Source organism: Chiloscyllium plagiosum, unplaced genomic scaffold (assembly GCF_037043375.1).
Source record: "Chiloscyllium plagiosum isolate Xiang-an unplaced genomic scaffold, Cpla_swu_hap1 HiC_scaffold_26, whole genome shotgun sequence".
Classification (NCBI taxonomy): domain Eukaryota; kingdom Metazoa; phylum Chordata; class Chondrichthyes; order Orectolobiformes; family Hemiscylliidae; genus Chiloscyllium; species Chiloscyllium plagiosum.
Genome location: NW_028270164.1, coordinates 41,776,162 through 41,797,791, shown reverse-complemented (window position 1 = coordinate 41,797,791; position 21,630 = coordinate 41,776,162). Strand labels below are relative to the sequence as shown.

At 40.9% G+C, this 21,630-nt stretch overlaps 1 protein-coding gene across 1 annotated transcript in view; it reads left to right on the top strand.

The window, feature by feature from the left end:
* Positions 1-21,630, top strand: part of LOC122563262 (signal peptide, CUB and EGF-like domain-containing protein 3) — a 367,101-nt gene that overhangs the window by 275,819 nt on the left and 69,652 nt on the right. The window contains exon 9 of the mRNA XM_043716904.2: positions 7,548-7,664. Within this exon, the coding sequence (XP_043572839.1) occupies positions 7,548-7,664 (117 nt within the window). The remainder of the gene's footprint in view (positions 1-7,547; positions 7,665-21,630) is intronic.

The following is a 21,630-nucleotide window of genomic DNA, read 5'->3' as shown; positions in this document are numbered from 1 at the left end:
TGTGCTGTAAACACTTCGTTGGGAGATATATGGGCTTCAAGGGGAAACATGTGTTATCTCAAACTGTAATCAAACCAGAATGTATTTCTGTGTTCTCTGACTCTACTTTGTCTACACTGATATAACTGAGATCCTTATCTTACAAAAACACCAAACATTAACTCTACGACTCAGTTTACATGGTGGAGCTGGAACTAATTTAAGACAATATGTTCCAAACTGTTCCAATGTGCCATATTTTTCAAATAATTTATTCTTCACCTTCCTTCACTGTGTTTAGAATCATATATTCTATACATAAGAGTCGAAGCATCAATGTGACCGCAGATATTGGGGGCCATCACTCAAATTCTACACATGCATATTTTCTGGAAGATAGCATTGGACCATAGTGGGGGTTGGAGTACTGGCTGATTAGTTTTGAATCCTTAACCTGCCCTGGGAGTATGAGAATTTCAGTTGTGATTCTACTGATTCCCACTCTTTTCCCACTCTTTAATATATTTTTCTTTTACCCCTTATTTCCCTCTCTGTTGTCTGATATTTTTTTCTCTAACTGTGACTCCCATGGCTATGGAGTTAAGACTATTTTCACCTTCTGCTGTTAAGCACAGCAGTGAAATCATAGGGTTTGATGTTTAAATAGAGGATTTTCATAAACACCATGAACGCTGGGTAGACTGGCTTCCATAGACTGTCTTCCATTCCAGTGGTGGTGAATTACCAGTAATGATAGGCACAGTATTTCCAGCATGTAGTGAGGATCGTTCACTGAGTTTGTAGCCCGGCAATTCGAGCAAGGGATGCAGCAACTCATTAAAACCCATCATGAAATAACTAAAGACCTTTTTCAGATATTTTGAATGAGTGCTGCATTTGAAACTTCAACACGGTTAGAACGAATGGTTTACTTCCTTTCACTGTTGAATTTAAGAATAAGAACAAATCCACTTTTTGATACAGTGAACTTGATTTGCCATTCTACTTCTTCACCTCCCACAACCACAAAGACTCATTAGCCATCTACATTAGTAATCACAGGAGCTGTTCCATTTCCTCAAACTCCTCAAGACTCCCGAAGTAACTATTTCAAAGATATTCTCTCTCCAATCATTCTACAGCTCATTATAAACATTTAACATGTAAGACTTTTGAGTATTGTGTTGTTCTTTCATCCCAGCCAATTGTTCATTAAAAGAAACAAGAATTTCTGAGCATTTAATGGCTAAAATGAGACTGGTATTGTACAGTACCATAATCACGGCTGCTCCAAAGATTTCTCCAGCTCAAACCATTTTGCCACACCACCTAGCCATCAATGCTGAACAATGTTACAACATTGCTGAAAAATGTCTTCTCTTTTACAATACAGTCAGTTCCTAGTCTTTTCCCATGTGAAATTTCCAACTTTTGGGAAATCTCTTAGAAACCTATAAAATTCTAATAGGACTGGACAGGATAAATGTGAGAAGGATGCTCCTGATGGTTGGGGGATCCAATCACAGTTTAAGGATATGGGTGAGGCCATTTACTATTGAGGTGAGGTGATATTACCAGAGTGGGGAGCCCATGGAATCCTCTGCCACAGAAAGCAGTTGAGGACAAAACATTGAATTATATAGTCCTTGAGGCTAAAGGGATCAAAGGGTATGGGGAGAAGTGGGGAACAGGGTTCTGAGTTTGATGATCAACCGTGATCATATTGAATGGTGGAGCAGTTCTGAAGGGCTGAATGGCCCATTCCTGCTTCTATTTTCTATGTTTGTATGTTTTGCTGTTCATAACCCACCATTCTCTTCCTTTGAGCTTCAGATATTTTTAATATAAAGAGGTCTATACCAAGTCCAGATCATGGCCGTAGCTGTTTCCCCCTGTACTCGGACTGTGACGGCAGGAACCAACTATCTCATGGTTTCTATTTTAACTTCAGCCAACTGCACTTGTGGACAAGAGTTTGTTGGTTTAGCAGCGGCGTGACATTTTTGTGGTTAGCCAGCTTTTCATGGAAAGTTCCACCCTGCTGACAAGGAAGTAAAATATTCACTGTAATTGCATTAAAGTTTTGAACGCAGTGTGTATTTAAGGGGTAAAAAGGAAAATAAAAGTAATCAAAACCGTGTAAAACATTTTGAAAATGTCAGCAGTGACATTTCATTAAACTCAACTCCCATATGATTGTTCTGTGGTTCTCATTAATATTGATAGTCATTACACTTCCACAATATAATACATCATTACAGTCTTTTATATAGGAAAACAGATGGATTAAATGAAAGCCAGTGCCCTCTTGTAATCTGAGTACATGCCGGGGGATGAAACACACGTTCTGCTCCATTAAAGCCAGCGACACTGTATCAACCCAAATCTAAACATGGATCAAACTTATATCAGCATCATATCTTGAGAAGGACTGGTGGCAGCAGATTTACCATTGTTCAACCTTGAAAGAAATTGGCCAGCAGCCAAAGCTGGGTATTTAGCATGAAATAAAGCCAAATTTGTGTATGTGTACAATATATAGCTACCCATTATCAGCATCAAGCAATACTAAGTTAGATGCATTTGCTTCTCTACTCCAACACTATGTTTCAGGCCATTCAAGTAATTTACTTTTACTTTCCTTTACTTTTCTAGAAGGAACATTTTCCACATTCAGTATCATTGTGGTATTTCTGAGCTGGATGGTCAGTTTATTTCAGATTATGGACCCTTCTGCTTTGTGATTCATACCCACTAAGAATGTGACTTGAATTGTCTCCAGCCTATTTCACTTCAACATCCTTCTCACTCCAGAGAGAGAAAATTTAAATGTCAACTTGACCTCAATTTAAATGCAGTCCTTAACTTTATTACCAAAGTATTACTTTTTTTACTGTTACGGCCACTCAGTAATTTGAATGCTGTGGCGGGTGATTTGTTCAAAGTCCTGCATTGAGTAGTTGAATGAAATTATAATATTCTCCACACAGTGTGCACACGAGCACCACATAGGCACAAACAGACACACGTAAACACTCATATACACACAGGTGCACATAAACAGACACAAGTGCACACGCAAACCCAAGAGTCATCAAGTCATACAGCACAGAAACAGACCCTTCAGTCCAACCAGTCCATAATCCCAAACTAAACCAGTCCCATCTCCCTGCTCCTGGCCCATATCCTTCCCAACCTTTCCTATTCATGTACTTATTCAGATGTCTTTTAAATGTTGTAATTGTACCTAGGCATCACTTTCTCTGGAAGCTCATTTCACACATGAACCACTTCCTGTGTAAAAATGTTGCCCCTCGTGTCCTTCTTAAATTTTTCTCCTGTCACCTTAAAGATATGCCCCCAGTCTTGAAATTCCCCCGCCCTTGGGAAAAGACACCTGCCATTCACCTTATCTACACCCCTCATGATCTTATAAACTGCTATAAGGTCACTCCCCAACTTTCTATGCTCCCGTGGAAAAAGTCCCAGCTTATACAGCCTCTCCTTATAACTCAAACCTTCTATTTCCGGCAACATCCTGGTAAATCTTTTTTGAACCCTCTCCAGTTTAATAATATCTTTCCTGTAACAGAGCGACCAGACCTGCACAAGGTATCCAGAAGAGGCTGCCCTAATGTCCTGTACAACCTCAACATCCCAAATCCTATACTCAATAGTCTGAGCAACGAAGGCAAGCATGCTAAACACCTTCTTAACCACCCTGTCTACATGTACACAACTCACATACACACCGAGATATATAAGCATACATACCCAAACACGTGTGTACCCACATACACACGGATGCGCTCAATAGCATTCCTGGTTAATCAAGCTGAATTCTGGCAGAAGTGTCTTGTCAATTTTTGTTCCTGTTGCCAATAATAATATTGTAAGAAGGAGGGTCGAAACTGGCAGATGATTGCCAATCTGTTTCCCTGCTTAACCATTAAGACCCTGCCAACTGTGGCAAGGAATATTTGAAATCGGAGTGCACAGTTCCTGCCACCAACAACTGAAGCCAGGTTGTGGTAATACTGCTCCTACCAACTGCTGCTGCCACACATTCACACAGCCTACCTGTGAGCACACAGTATATTTACATGTGCTGTGACCCACTCATGCATCTCCCTGTCTTTACCCATGCAAACCCAATGATTGGAAATGTTTAATGTTTGCACACTTTTACAGCATGATAGCATAGGGATTCATGGCAAGAAAACCAAATGTAGTGAGACCAAGGATGCCCTTTGAGAGGTGAGACACATGCTGTGTTTGGGCACTCTAATACAAGCAAGAATTAGTCTGGGTGTTAACCGCAGCCACTCTGACTCGACAACAATGTGAGTGAGGGTTCATGACTCATTGATTCACCATGATTGCAAGATGTCAAGGGATAGGAGAGCAGTGAAGAAAAATCAAAGATAAAAGCAAATAAACGGGATGACAAAATACTCTTGTAAGCAATCCGCATCAAAATGTCCCACTGAATAATCCTCTACAGTGTGTGTGGAACTCAGCCCAGTTTTAGTTGACTTCGCATCAGATTCAAACAACTTCTGTATGCAGCACTGAAACCAGCCCAATCCAGAACTGGAGGCAGATTGGTTTTTCAAAGGAACAGCAATGGTTTCAGGATAATGTGTGCAAAAGTGCTGTGATGTTTCTAACCAATTAGTGATGACAATGGAAGAATTAACTTCTATTCTTATGAGCACCATTCACAACACCAGACTTTGCTGCCAGTGATGTATATTTTCATCAAATATGGTCTCTGATAAATTGGGGAATTGCAGCAGCCAATTTGTTCTCTGCAGGGACCCACAAACAGCCATAAAATTATGACCAAATAACCTATTTTAGTAATGGTCAGGACACAGAATGCGCCAGTGTTTTTTTTCAATAGTGTTGAAGAATCTTCTACATCTACCAGTGAAGACCTAAGTTCAATACTTCATTCATTTACTGGCATATCCCACAGTGCAGTACTCCTTCACTACTGAGGCATCATAGTCTTGGTTGCTGGGGTAGAGCTTGAATCCATAACCTCAGACTCAAAGACGAGAGAGCTACAACTGAGCCAAGGCTGGAACTTGGGTTGCCCTTTTATACTACATCTTTGTGAGCATACTTCTAAATGTTAGTTTTAGTGACAGCATGGTTATTTCAACCAATGTACACTTCATAAAGGTACAGCTGTAATCAGAGTTGATTGCAATTAGTCAATTCTTCAACAATTCTCTTGACCATTGCCAGATATGATCTAGTATCGGGTAAGGGCATTGTCTTAAATAGGTCCTACCTGCAGGAAAAGGCAGCCAACAATGGAGAGTTCAGTAGATCCCATAAGAACTTATATTTCTTAGATAGCTGACAAGACAGAGAACAGATTTGAGTGTGGTGTCCCTGACTATTCCAGTCCCATTCCTGGAATGGGTCTAGGTTCCAAAATTCCCTTGGATTTTCCCTTGCTTCTGACTTGATGAGGCTTAACTGATCCCTGTACAATCACATCAACAGCTGTTTGTAAATACGTGGAAGGAAACAGTTCGTATGGGAGAGTACAAAAGGCCAGTTTAAGATTCTCTATAAGTTTTAGGGCATTTGCTACTCAGAAAAATTCAAGTTTAAGACTTGTTAATTTATAAGGTCCTTTGGTCCTTTAGAAATGGTGAATCCGCCATTGTCACCTTGTCTGGCCTCGCTTTGACTCCAGGTCCACATTAATGTGGGTAACACTTAACTGCCCTCTGGAGTCCTGAAAAAGGGTTATGCCCGAAACACCGACTCTCTCGCTCCTCAGATGCTGCCTGCTTTGCTGTGCCTTTTCCAGCACCATGCTTTAGATTAGATTAGATTAGATTAGATTCCCTACAGTGTGGAAACAGGCCATTTGGCCCAATATGTCCGCACCAACCCTCTGAAGAATCACCCACCCAGACCCATTTCCCTCTGACTAATGCACCTAACGCCATAGGCAGTTTAGCATGGCCAATTCACCTGACCTGCACATGTTTGTAACTGTGAGAAGAAACCAGAGCACCTGGAGGAAACCCACACAGACACAGGGACAATGTGCCCGAGGCTGGAATCGAACCTGGGTCCCTGGCGCTGTGAGGTAGCAGTGCTAACCACTGAGCCACCGTGCCACCCCAACACTGCCCTCAGATATGGCAAGGCAAACCACTCAGTATGTCTAACTGCTACAAAGTCTGATTAAAAAATAGTAAACCTACAGGTACACACATTGTCAACCCTGCAAAACCACCTTACTCTTGAGTGTACCCAAGCCACGTGAATAGCAGTGGTTCAAGAAGGCAATTCACTGGCACTTTCTAAAGGGAAATTAGGGATGGGCAGTAAAGGCTGGCCCAGCTACTGCTGTCTATATTCCATGAAACATGAATGAAAAATGTTTGTTTTTCTGTAGTGGTGAGGTTTTGTAACCGACCTTATCTCTTGCTGTAAGAGACGGGGCTGAATATTCAGTGAGCTCGGGAAACTGACACATGGAATAATTTCATGTCTGGACTCTGTGCCTCAGCTGCACCACTCTCACAGTGCTTTTTGTAAATGTTAGTGCTCATATTGGCCAGATGGTGGGCCCAATTAGTGCAACTGCCTGGCTGGTGAGGGATGTTGCTGCCAATCCAAAGAGAACCAGGCAGCATCACCGACGGAGGTTAAAGGAAATGTGAAGGCCAAGTCCTGGTGCCAACTCAAGTAGATCCATAAGAAACAGTTTGAACTTAAACACAAAATAAACTTTACTTGGCCTTGTGGTGTGCTTGACAGCTGTGCATTGACATTCAGCAGATTATTTGGATTTGCCAAAATATGGTTTGAAAATTCCTCTCTGCACTGGATAATCTCTTTAACTTGCCCATTAAGGAACTCAATGGACTTTCAATTGGAGGCAAATGGGTTTTCCTTTCCTTCCCATACTCCCTTTAAAAATGATAAACCAGTCTCAGGATCCAAGGTGACCAGGCACCATGATTTTGAAATTGCGCCCATACTGGATCTGCAACTTGTAACCCAATGAGTCAGAGACTATTTGACTGCTTTATGCATCACTGACCCTTCATTTATTCTGGTAAATCTGCTCTTTGAGGTTGGCGTGAAGCCATGGGAGATGTACTGGAAAAATCAGGCTTGGACTTTGTGAAGGTAAGGGATGGGTCCTTGAGTTTATATGAGAAGCAGGTGTAGGTGAGTTCTTTAGCAGATATTTTAAGAATTGCCAACAGAAATGCAACTTGAGTCTTTGTGTCACTTTATATCTCCTGCAGCACCCTGCAACCATATTGCATAACTTTCTTCAAAGACCAAGTGGTTGGTTTTACACCTTTGAATCAATATTAATTCCCATCTGCAGTTTTTGGTTATGCATGCACATCATATTTAGTCTGCTGTGTTTTTCTGATTGTTTACATATAGATTATTGCAGCCTGGGAGATTTGGATTGTGCTCCAGTCGTTTCGAATGGTTTGAGATGTTCCACAAGTTAGATGAGTCCAGGGTAAATATCTGCAGTACCATGATCTATCTCTCATTTTTGTTTTTAGATATTGACGAATGCTCCTTTGACAGAACATGTGATCACATCTGTGTGAACTCCCCTGGCAGCTTCGAATGCTTTTGCCACAAAGGTTACACATTGTATGGCCTGACGCACTGTGGAGGTAGGTGGATGCTGTCAGATTTCACATTGTTCTAGGAAGAGCTGGAATGAAAACTCAGTCACACAGGGAACTGAGGATGTGGGATGTTTTATGAATGACAGTTTGGTACATCTGAACTATTCTGTCCTGACATAAGGGAGTTCTGAATTCTGTTCATTTTGGGACACGTTAGATGTTCATACTCTGATTATGGTTCTATTCCCCATCATATCTGTGTTATGATGATGTGTCTATGAGACTATAGAAACAGACCTTATCCTGAGAAATGCAGCAGTTCATTATCAACAGAGTTTCGTGTTGTATGTTTAGGAGGCGGCTAGTTGGCAACATGCCATCATATCTCTGTAAGCTGGATTGTCTATGAAAGGATACCTGCATCTCACCTGGGTGGGAATCTGAACCACATTGCAAGCACATCAGGGCTGTGTAACAGAACACACTTATATTGTAATTACTTGATATTCTTGTACATAAAAAATAGGAACAGGAATAGACCACCTGGACCCTCAAGCCTGCTCCACCATTCAATAAGATTACGGCTGATCTTTTTGTGAACTCAGCTCCACTTACCTCCCATACACCATAATCCTTCATTCCTTTACTGTTCAAAAATCTATCTATCTTTGCCTTAAAAACGTTCAATGAGGTAGCCTCAACTGCTTCACTGGGCAGGAAATTGCATAGATTCACAACCCTTTCGGTGAATAAGTTCCTCCTCAACTCAGTCCTAAATCCTGACTCCCCCTTCACAATTTACACTTGTTACCTATCATTCAGAAGCTGGATAGGACTGACAAATATATACCTGGTAAAAACAAGGACTGCAGATGCTGGAAACCAGAGTCTAGATTAGAGTGGTGCTGGAAAAGCACCGCAGGTCAGGCAACATCCGAGGAGCAGGAAAATCGACGTTTCGGGCAAAAGCCCTTCATCAGGAATAGAGGCAGGGTGCCTGCAGGGTAGAGAGATAAATGAGAGGGGGGTGGGGGTGGGGAGAAAGTAGCATAGAGTACAATAGGTGAATTGGGGTGGGGATGGTGGTGATAGGTCAGAGAGGAGGGTGGGGGTGGGGAGAAAGTAACATAGAGTACAATAGGTCAATGGGAGTGGGAATGGAGGTGATAGGTCAGAGAGGAGGGTGAAGCGGATAGGTGGAAAGGAAGATGGGCAGATAGGACAGGTCATGGGGATGGTGCTGAGCTGGAAGGTTGAAACTGGAGTGAGGTAGAGGAGGGGAAATGAGGAAACCCATGAAATCCACATTGATGCCCTGGGGTTGAAGTGTTCTGAGGTGGAAGATGAAGCATTCCTGCCCCTGATAATGTCACCCTGGACCCTGATGCAGATACAATGGTACTGACTGGATTTGTTTTGGGTTTACCTTGCTTTGGAAAAGTTTGCTGTTTGTCCTCAGCAACCTCTGATAATGCAGAGCCTGCTGCTGTGGGCCTTAGGTTCCAAAATCACAAGTTTGCTAAGCTCCTTATTGCAGCTGCCCACTATCCTGATCATAATTCTGAATGGAGGCAGGTTCAATGGTATATTTCAATAGGAATCAGATACTTACTTGGAATGGAAACATTTTTTAGGGCCGTGGGAAAAGAGCAAGAGAATTTGGATATTATCCAATTGGTTGTTTCTTTCAAAAAGACAACATGAATATAATGGGTTGATTGGCCTTTACCTCTGTTGTATGAGTTAGATTTTATGTTTCTCGGTTGGGTAAGGAAAATGGAGCACTAACTGAGTGATCACTTACTCACACCATCTCAAACTTGTTCAAGCATGTGTTAGCTGGCCAGTTAGTGGCTATCTGATGGGAAGGAGGTCAATGAGAGATGTAACCTGGGGGACAGGATTGCTGTCATGCAGCAGATGGAAATACTATAATACATAAGTCAGTCTCGACTTTGAGCTTAAAGGCTACATACTCTCTAAATGTTTCCTTTATTTTTAATCAGGGCTCAAAAATGTGTTTAAAAAGCTTTGCAGAAACCTCCATCTTCACCAGAGAACATTACTGCTACGTTCAGTCACTGACCCAGTTTAAGCCTGTCCTTCCTTGTACCTTTGTATCACCTCCTCATAACTGCAGTAAATCATTCGCAAAACTTTTTACAGCTGACCCACAAAAGAAGCAGAGGAGACTGAAAATTTTCAAGTGATTGGATCTTTCACAAGCACCACAGCTTCTTACTTAATCATTTCAAAACAGTGGCTGGGTTTCTGATTTCTGTCCCTGCATGTTTTCTGTAATGTTTGAAACTGGTGTGATGGCATCATCTTACCCACCCAATGACATCATGCTCTATTTTAGGAAAGCTGACTTGAATTGTGGACTTAAAACCCAGTCCCAAGGCTCTAGAATAGTCCTTTCAACCTGATTTAAACTCATGAATAGGCTATTCAGCCAATACTGCTCACACTGCCATCAGATATTTAGAGTCAGAGTCATACAGCACAAAAACAGATCCTTCAGCCCAACTCATCCATGCTGACTAGGCTTCCAAAACTGAACTCATCCCATTAATCTGTTTCATTTATGTACCTGTTCAAATGTCTTCAGGAGGTGTTTTTCTAAGCTGATCCTATTCTAACCCTGTTTAGAATCCTACTTCCCACAAAATGTTTGGCTGTTTGAAGATTATGAAAGCAGGTTACATTACGTTAATCAACCTGCAGTAGGCCGCATACCCTCTGATCTTTAAAGTTTGCTTTGGTATGTGGGTGACATATCATCCTGTCTCAGTCTCCTGAGACATTGTGTTTGTGGAAGTGAAGTCACATGTAGGTAAGGTAGCAGGTCTTCTTCCTTGAAAGATGGCAGCAACGCAACCTAGCAACCTCCATGGTTGCTTCCTGGTGCCAGCGTTCTTCTGAATCCTTGTTGCTCATAGTACTTGCTCTTTCTGTTTATACACAGTTGAGATTCACACATCATGCAGGATGCCAAGGAGTCCAAGTTCACAGAACTTAATATTTATCATGGTACTCCATTTTGTAATACTCACAAACCAGTTAACAGAACATCTTATATGAGAGGAAGCTGGGTATCATTAGAAATGCAAGCCACCTTTTACAGCAAGAAAGTACTTTTTTTTCTGCAACTTAATTTAAAGAAACATTAAGTATGCATTTTTCAGTTTAATCCTTTGCCGAAATATTGCAAAATGAGCTATTAGGGTGAAAAGCTCCTTTGTTATCATGTATTATTATATGTCGTAAAGATCATTGTAAAATTAAAAGTCTATGTTCACACTTCAGTTTCTAAACTATTTTTAAAATGATTGGCATTTATATTGACCTTGAGGCTGACACACATATGGAATGCTTAAGCAGCTATTGTTATAAGTGTTCAGAATGTCTTTTGTGGAGCAGCACCCATTTTACGAAAGCGATTACCGTGACATACACCTAGCTGCACGAAAGGCTTCTCATATTGTACAAAACAAAAAGGTTCCCTAGGTTTAAATACATTTGATTTTAACTGGACAAAGAAAATGTACTTTATGGCAACAATTTAGTTCTGTACTATCCCAGCAGACCATTACTTTAGATATTGAAGCCAAAGCTCTCTATCTTTCTGCTTGTTTATGCTTCCAATTCTGCAATTTTTTTTTAAAAATAGCCGGTAATATCTGATAACTCAAGCATTTCTGAACTTGCGGCTTTAAGATTAAAATGCTTGTTTAGTATTGCCACTTCAAAAGGCGAGTTGAAATACAGTTTGTGACTTGTAGGGGGCGGGGTCTCAAACAAGCAGTGTTGTGTTTCTGTACTCGCCGTGAGATAAGAAGAGTTTTCCTGCAAACACAGCCATGTGGAATTTGAACAAAGATCAAAATACAAATTAACCACAGTAATGTACATTAAAGCAAGTCACCTTTTGATGACTGGTGAAATTAAATCTGATATTCATACAAAACCCCTTGTCATGTACATCAGCTTAGCCACAACATTCCCAACTGGTAACCCTTTAAGGAGTAAAGGTCGTATGTTTTCGGAGAAATACATTGTTCATTGTTTGCTTCAAAACAAAATAAGGTTGAATATTTTAAAACTGATGCAAAGTAAACCAAATCCAGACATTCTGTTTGCATCCACTTGACAGTATTAGTCGAGGGCTCAAAGTGTGTCATGCAACATATAATTCAAATGATTACAGTTACGCAATGAGTTGTTGGATCTTTTGTCACATGGAATAGCTGAGCCAGCAATATCACACCTTATACTAAGATTACTTCTGTATTGGAGGAGCCCACACAGCTGTGATGGGCCACTTGTCCTCCTTTTGCACTGCAACTTCTAAGATTCTAATTTTACTGTATTCTTCCCAGCCCAGCTCTTTCTAGCAGAAATGCATAGAACATAAATGGATAAATGTGCTGTATGGTGGACGTTAGGACCTTCATTGTTTACAGGAATTGAGTTGGACCCCGGTGTTGAAGCAGCTCATATGAAACGAGGCAACCAGTTGCCTCAATAGTCTTATGTTCCAATTGCCAGAGTTTGGGAGGGGTAGTTCCACCAAGAGTCCAGCTCCTGATCATTCCTGAATACATGGTCACAATCCACAGTCGGGCTTCAGAGATCAAACAGTGGTTCCAGTATCCAGTTGCCCTTCTTACTAAAATTCATGAATTTTCCATTGTTTACATCTCCAAGAGAACTTTCAATCAAGCATTGGAATCGCCATTCATCTTCTTTCCAATCAACTGCTCGGCACGGTGCCACCTTGGCAAGGCAAACGCTTCAAGGTACAAGGCATAAAGAGATTGTTAAATTGAATTAAGCTAAATGGCTCATTGGAGTTGGCTGATATTCGCATGTGCGTTATTTTTCTAACAATACAGAAGCTGTATTGATTGTATCAAGCATCTCTTATCAGTCTCATTGTTCCATGTGTTTTTCCCCGAATAAAAGGCAGCTTGCAAATCTTATTGACCATCACCTGGCCCAGTAGTAACACGGAGAGACTGAAGTAGTACACATGCTTGAGAAATTCAGTGTAGATCACAGAGGAACCGCACTACCGCAACATGGTTGGGCAGCAGGAGCCAATGTGCAATAAAAGTGTGCGCCAGGACCACATGAAGAGAGCAACTAGTACCACTGTACTCCCAGTGATGCCAGAGCAATCCTGAATTCATAACACCTATCAAGGGAGCATTCTTCACAGGAGCATAATTGTTCAAAACTAAAGGGACTTGTACTGACAAGTGGAGCAGCTTTCCTCAACAGTATCGGGCAAACTTTACAGATGACAATAAAATATTGACTCGATAAAACATGGATGATTGGCGTATAGACTTTTTACTGAGAACAACAAGTCAGGCAGCATCTGAGGAACCAGAGAGTCGACGTTTTGAGCTTAACACCTCATCAGGATGAAGTGTTAAGCCCAAGACATTTCTTTCTTGCTCCTCAGATGCTGCCTGACTGCTGTGCTTTTTCAAGCACCACACTTTAACGACTCTGACTTCTCCAGCATCTGCAGACCTCACTATCTCCCACTGAGCACATCAAGGTAATTAAAGGTTTCAAAACCACATTGTATAGTTGGAGCTAAGTCACGGATGAACGGTGGAACAGACTTCGGTGCCCTGCTCCCAATTCCTATGCGTGGGTCTTGTGGATCCTGGATCGTTTGAAGTGAGCTAGGCAATGTCAGATGGTCTTTTCCTCCCTCATTCCTGTCTTGAAATTCCTCACCACTGCCATGCATGGCCAGCCAGTCTAGGTGAAAACTCACCCAACCAGAACGAGCAAAATAGAAGGATGTGGGCTGATAACTAAAAAATCGCCTCAGTGGAATCAAATCAAAATATTTCCTGACTACATGTAGGAAGGTTAGGTTGTAGGATGCTTCAAGGCTGGGTTCTGATTATTATCGCACCCAGTAAGTGTAAAACTCTTCTGAGTTAAGTCTGATACTCTCCCTTTTACCCCAGCACAATTCTTACTCTTTAATAAAATGCTATGAAGTGAATGAAGGCTCAAATCCTGGAATGGCCATTAAAACAGTGTCCAGAAAACAAGGTCACCTTAAATCATGTGACAAGAGTGCATAGAAAATTAATGTGGCAGAAATCCTTGGCTGTCTTATCATTGTTAGAAAGGGTCAGGGACGCATGATAATAATTGATTGACTTGCATTGAAGGGAACCTTTAGAGTTTAGTTCATGAGAGACTGGTAAGGACAATTGGATCAGGTTAATAGAGCAGGCACAATGTAATTTAAGAACACCTTTAATCCAGTTTCCCACAAAGTGTTGACAGATTGAAGTAACTATGACTAATGGGATCAGCTTCAGGAATGCTGACTGAATTTCTGGCTTAAGCCTTTCACTCTTTCGATGAGACTGAGATCCTGCCTTAAACAGTACCACATTGCTGAAGAAACTAATTTACAATTGGTGTATTAAAAGCCCGTTATCTTTTTTTCCAATACCACAGACAGCCTGTGATATAGTGGAAACAATTTCTTATACCAAAGGATGTGTTTTTCTTCGAGATTCCACAGTTGCTATAGAAGATACTGTACCCAGGACTTTGTTTCAAAGACTTTGTTTGTAACTAGATAGATCTTACAGTAGCAAGGATTGATTTGCAAGTGTCTGTTTACAGCCATGGAATCAGAGAACTTTCAGGTATCTTGTTACAATTCCACCAAATTGTGAGTTGTATGCCTGCAACTATAGCGAGTCAAGGTTGTAAAAAGATATGACTAACTTTATAATTATCGTCTTCAATTACTTATAAGATAAGAAATACCATAAGGAATATTCCAACAGTGGCCGAACCAATGTCCTGTACAGCCGCAACATGACCTCCCAACTCCTGTACTCAATACTCTGACCAATAAAGGAAAGTATACCAAACTTATTCACTATCCTATTGACCTGCGACTCCTCTTTCAAGGAGCTATGAACCTGCACTCCAAGGTCTCTTTGTTCAGCAACACTCCCTAGGACCTTACCATTAAGTGAATAAGTCCAGCTAAGATTTGCTTTCCCAAAATGCAGCACTTTACATTTACCTAAATTAAACTCCATTTGCCACCCCTCAGCCCACTAGCCCATCTGATCAAGATCGTGTTGTAATCTAAGGTAAACTTCTTCGCTGTCCACTACACCTCCAATTTTGGTGTCATCTGCAAACTTACTAACTTTACCTCTTGTGCTCAAGTCCAAATCATTTGTATAAATGATGAAAAGTAGTGGAGATCTTAGCCTCACTGAAAAATGTAAAGATCTCCACAACATTAATAAGTCGGTATTCCTGTTAAAATGTAAATGTTCATTACCTTTCAGTTGCACTATGATTTTCTCAATAAAGTGAATGAACATCGAATGCGTCTTAAAATTTCTGATGTCTAGTATCTGCTTATGTTACTGCAAATATTGGGTGTATAACCAGAAGAAAAGCACTCTATTCATGTTAGTTGTAAGGAAATTTGTGAGCATGGTAAGGATGGCATTGCTAGTGTCTGAGAAAGTGACTTAGCCTCAAACCTTGTATCTGGCTACAGTAGGACATATTTGCAACATCTCCCACTTTATTATCTGCCATTATGTAAGGGTGATCACTGAGGACATTTCATCCATTTGATTCTCTTTTGCCAGAGAGTAGTGAGCAGGCTGTATCATGAGGATTGTAGGCTTCCCATGGTAGAGGGTGTCAGGCAGTGGGGGTTGCTTTTGTCAGCTTTGAGATGTACCACAATTGATGTCCAAACTGCCACCTTTCTCTACTGCTGGCATTATGACATATTGGTGGGAAGGTACTGTAATTTCCTCTTGTGTTTCCCCTTCCACTCTGCTCCCCGTCAGCCTTCCAGCCTGCTTAGATCCCTTAAAATCCAGTCTGTAAAATGGTTATTTATCTCAAAGACATTCGGTACCAGTATATGTACAAAAGAATTGAAACTTAGGATATTAGGCAACTCTCCTCGATTTTTGGCTTGGGAGGGAACAATAAATCTTAAATAATCTTATTTTCAAAAGCCCTAGTGGTGACATCGCCTGGTGTTGACCTGGCAATAGACTTATGACGATTAATCCATTGCTGGTATGCTGCCTATTATGGACAGATACAGGGTTGAATGATGCCAGATCATACAGAATTATAAATTAAACAGATTAATTTCATAGAGTGATCAGAGGCCTCAGAGAGATTTAATGGGAAAAGCTGGAAGACAACAGAATCTGTTACATTGATCTGTTAAAGCTTATCGTTATTCTAGCTTGCGGCCTGTAAAAAAAAACTAAGTTTAAATTACTATAAATCAATTATCAGGAGCAGACTCATAGATGCATCCACCTTAATTTTCATCACAGATGTTCATTACCTTTCAGTTGCACTATGATTTTCTCAATAAAGTGAATGAACATTGAATGAATCTTAAAATTTCCGATGTCTAGTATCTGCTTATGTTACTGCAAATATTGGGTGTATAACCAGAAGAAAAGCACTCTATTCATGTTAGTTGTAAATGTCTATGAAGATAAAGTCAATGTGGTCTTTTAAGAAAATGCAGATTATTTCTGTGCATTTCACACATTATTATTAATTATTACTGTTATGAAATTAATGAAAGATTGTAATTAATCACATGAAATATCAGAAAAGCTTTACATTGAAGAAGTAGAAAGCATTTGTTTCTCTTTTTTTTTATTGAGTAACATAGTTAAAGCCCCTACCTTGCCAACAATCTCTAGCAACTATGGACTTGGCCTTCTGTACATAAATTTTTCATAATTTATGAATGAGATTATTTTTCTTCTTTAAACATTATATTTGCCCTTCTGTTCGTACCTGTCTGGATGAACAGTCTGATGCAAGCGTTGCTCTGATGACATCAAAATTGGAGGTGTAATGGACAGCGAAGAGGGTTACCTCAGATTACAACAGGATCTTGATCAGATGGACCAATGAGCTGAGGAGTGGCAGATGGAGTTTAATTTAGATAAATGAGAGGTGCTGCATTTTGGGAAAGCAAATCTTAGCAGGACTTATACACTTAATGGTAAGGTCCTAGGGAGTGTTGCTGAACAGAGACCTTGCAATGCAGGTTCATAGCTCCTTGAAAGTGGAGTCGCAGATAGATAGGATAGTGAAGAAAGCATTTTGCATGCTTTCCTTTATTGGTCAGAGTATTGAATACAGAGGAACCTCGATTATCTGAACGAGATGGGTGGGCACTATTTCGTTTGGATAATTGATTATTTGGTTAATTGATTCAATGCCTTTCGTCTGGGGTTCGGAGTTTTCTAAAGTTCCCTTTTTCCTCGCTCTGCCTGCCTTGCTCCCTCTCTCTGTCTCAGGGTTTGTTTCTAAGCAAACACACATTTGTGTGTAAGGGACTTGCAGCATTGCTGAAGCCCCCCTCCCCCCAATCTGTTCAATGGGATTGACACAGCGAGCACTTGCTAAGTCCACTCCCCATTCAGGAGACTAGGCAGCAGCATACCGTCCGTGAGACCCCGCCCTCTGTCCGCCCCCAACCTGCCCTGCCCCTGTCCGCCCCCCTCAACCCTGTCCAACCCTGCCCCCTTCCTCCCCTGCATCCACACCTGTCTGTCAACGTCCCAGTCCACCCCTGTCCCTGCCCCCGCCCCCCCCCGTTCTCCCCTGCATCCGTCCCCACCTGCCCCCTGCCTGATAGAACTGCTTCATCCCTCATAGTGCATATACTTTTTGTAGGAAAAGCAGCAGTCAAAGACCAGAGTAAACCTAAAATGCTAACATTTACATTTTAACAGGAATACCGACTTATTAATGTTGTGGAGATCTTTACATTTTTCAGTGAGGCTAAGATCTCCACTACTTTTCATCATTTATACAAATGATTTGGACGTGAGCACAAGAGGTAAAGTTAGTAAGTTTGCAGATGACACCAAAATTGGAGGTGTAGTGGACAGATTACAACACGATCTTGATCAGATGGGCTAGTGGGTTGAGGAGTGGCAAATGGAGTTTAATTTAGATAAATGTGAAGTGCTGCATTTTGGAAAAGCAAATCTTAGCAGGACTTACACACTTAATGGTAAAGTCCGAGGGAATGTTGCTGAACAAAGAGACCTTGGAGTGCAGGTTCATAGCTCCTTGAAAGAGGAGTCGCAGGTCAATAGGATCGTGAATACGTTTGGTATACTTTCCTTTATTGGTCAGAGTATTGAATACAGGAGTTGGGAGGTTATGTTGCGGCTACAGGACATTGGTTCGGCCACTGTTGGAATATTATGTGCAGTTCTGTTCTCCTTCCTTATTGGAAAGATGTTGTGAAACTTGAAAGGGATCAGAAAAGATTTACAAAGATGTTGCCAGGGTTGGAGGATTTGAGCTATAGGAAGAGGCTGGACAGGCTGGAGCTTTTTTCCCTGGAGCATTGGTGGCTGAGGGGTGATCTTACAAAGGTTTATAAAATCATGAGAGGCATGGATACGACAAATAGACAAAGTCTTTTCCCTGGGGTGGGGGAGTCCAGAACTAGAGGGCATAGGTTTAGTGTGAGAGAGGAAAGATATAAAAGAGACCTAAGGAGCAACTTTTTCACACAGAGAATGGTACGTGTACAGAATGAGCTGCCAGAGGAAATGGTGGAGGCTATCACAATAGCAATATTTAAAAGACATCTGGATGGGTATATGAATAGGAAGGGTTTGGAGGGATATGGGTCGGGTGCTGGCAGGTGGAACTAGATTGCTTTGGGATATCTGGTCGGCATGGACGGGTTGGACCGAAGGGCCTGTTTCCATGCTCTACATCACTATGACTCTATGACTGTATGACTGTATGTTTAACTGCTGAGAAATGGATGGAGTAACAAATACCAGTGCCCTGTAATGATACTTATCATGTATGCATTTGTTTGACTGGAGACAAAACAGGTGGGTGTGAAACACATCTAGAAGCTTATCTATGAGTTCAACATTAAAAATGGTGTAATGGAAACAGAATATTCAAACCATATCACACAGCACCTTGTGGGTGAGGATAGTATAAGCTTAATGTTTCAGGGATACGATATTTCATTGGAACAATTCGGATCTGCAGAGAATTGCTGGGATAGGAGATGCTGTGAAAGCAAGTTTTAGTGAACACAGAAAAAGAATAGAGAAATGGAAAAGATGAAGATGAAAGTGAACAGGTAAAAAAAAAATGCAAACGGAAGTCAATTTGCAGAGAAGAGAATTCACTTCTGAGGAAGCGTTAATTCCTTCTTTCCATCTTGCAGGTGAGATGTTAAACTGAGGCCCCATCTGCATTTTGAAGTAGATGGAATGAACCCATGGTGCTGTTTTGTAGAGGAGAAAGGGAGTTATCCCTGGTGTCCTGCCAAATGTTTTGTCACTCAATCAACATCACTAAACAAGAAGAATCTGATTATGCATCTCATTGCTGATAGTGGAACTTGCTCTGCATAAGTTGACTGCCGACATTGGAACAGTGATTACAATTTAGCAACACATAATTGGCTGTAAAACTACTGAGGACATTCTGGGATTGTGAAAGCCACTTTATAGATACAAGGCCTTCTTTTTCACAGATGCTGCCTGATATTACCCTTCTGTCCAGCATTTTGTGTTTCCATTTCAGATTTATAACACAAGTAATATTGAGCATTTTGTTCAAAATAGAGACTTGGAGCAACAAAAGTGCTGTGAAAACCAGTTTAAAATGATAAGGTTTTTTTTCCATATTATCATGATTGACCTGTTTTATAATGTGATGTTAGTGTTGATTAACAAGTTGAGAACAAGTTGTTGCTGGCCTACTGGTTGTTCTGCTATATTGCGCTTTTGGTTAATAACATGATTGACAGATTGGGGACACTGTTTCTATAGCGCAAACTTTTAAAACGCGAATAGTAGTCCCCTACGTACTTGCACGGGATATGTCAAAGCCTGAAACCGCAGATAGGTATGAACTCATCCATTTAAATGGGAAACCTACCCTACCAGCAGTCTCCTGGTCCCTGATTCCAGAATGTTCTCTTTTATATGTTTGGGCCACGGGAAACCATGGGTAACTGAAACCACGGTAACCAAACCTGTGGATAAGGGGGTCGCCCTGTATTGGTTATAATGTGATTCCAACCCCATTAGTTTGAATGGTGCTGCTATTACACAATTTTCTTATAACACGGGATTGCACAAAGAACAGAACCATCCTGTTATAGCAAAACCGACAGAATTGCTAAGTGTTCGAGCCAGTGTAATATGAATTCATATATATCATGAAGGTCCTGAGTTCAGTTTGCAATTTGTACTGGGAGTTGTGGTAGAGGTTTAAAGATTGGCCTTTACATTCTTAGCTTGGTAAGAGGGTAAAACAACTGGAGTTGCTTTTCTTGGCCACTTGGAAAGTGTCTATGTGTCTGAGCGGGAATTGGTCTTGATGCCTTCAATCAATGAAAATATCAGAGGGTTTGTGGTGCCCGGTTTAAATGGAAATAAATGGGAACAGTGGTTGAGTTAGAACTGTCAGTGTCTTGGGACGACAGCTGTGGTTCCTCCTGAACTCCAATCATCCTTGTTTATAACATTAATACAGTGAAGTCTAGGTAAATCAAGACCTGAGATTAGATTCTGAAACCATTTGGATCATGTTCTTTTTTCACCTCAGTTACACAACTAAGTTGATTGTGACTGCATTTCTCTCAAAATTCACCTTCCAGGTTGGATTACTTTCCTCTTTCAGTTATTTACCAATGATTGATAAAAATGAGGTTGTTGGATATCGTATTAAGTAAACTTACCCTGCAGGATTTAATTATGTGGTTTTTAGACTACAAATATTTAATGGTTGCTATCTTGCACTGAATTGTGTATCAGTAATGGGTAACATATGTTTCCAATGGTGATTTGTGTTTATGGAAGTAAATGGTTTTCTTCCTCCTTTTCTACATGTCCTCAGTTTTTTCTGTCATTTAGTTAAACCTGGTTGAGAGAACATGTTAGTTTTATAGCACATATTGATGTGAATAAATATAACCTGACAGCTATTATGGAGACCGGGCTACTGGATGACCAGGATTAGTATATGACATTGAAGAAGAATAGGACGCTAGGTAAAAGTGGAGGGGTAGCACTATTAATCAAGGATGGTATTTGCGCACAATTATAGAGTCATAGAGATGTAGGAAACAGATCCATCGGTCAAACTCATCCATTTCGACCAGGTATCCTAAATAAATCTATTCCCATTTGCCAGCACTTGGCCCATATCTCTCTAAACCCTTCCTATTCATATACCCATCCAGATGCCTTTTAAATGCTGTAATTGTACCAGCCTCCACCACTTCATCTGGCAGCTCATTCCATACACACACCACCCTCTGTGTGAAAACGTTGCCCCTTCTGTCCCTTTTAAATCTTTTCCCTCTCACCTTAAACCAATGCCATCTAGTTTTTGACTCCCCATCCCCTGGGGAAAAGACCATGGCTATTCATCCTATCCATGTTCCACATGATATTATAAATTTCTTTACGTTCGTCGGTCAACCTCTGACACTGCAGGGAAAATAATCTCAGTCTATTCAGCCTCTTCCTATAGCTCAAATTCTCCAACCTTGGCAATATCCTTTTTTATCTTTTCTGAACCTTTTCAAGTTTCACAAAATCATTTCTATAGCAGGGAGACCAGAATTGCAAGCAGTATTCCAAAAGTGGCCTGACCAACGTCCTGTACAGCCGCAACATGACCTCCCAACTCCTGTACTCAATACTCTGAACAATAAAGGAAAGCATACTAAATGCCTTCTTCACTATCCTATCTATCTGTGACTCCCCTTTCAAGGAGCTATGAACCTGCACTCCAAGGTCTCTTTGTTCAGCAACACTCCCCAGGACCTTACTATTAAATGTATAAGTGCTGCCCTGATTTGCCTTCCCCCAATGCAGCACCTCACATTTATTTAAATTAAACTCCATCTGCCACTCCTTGGCCCATTGGCCCATCT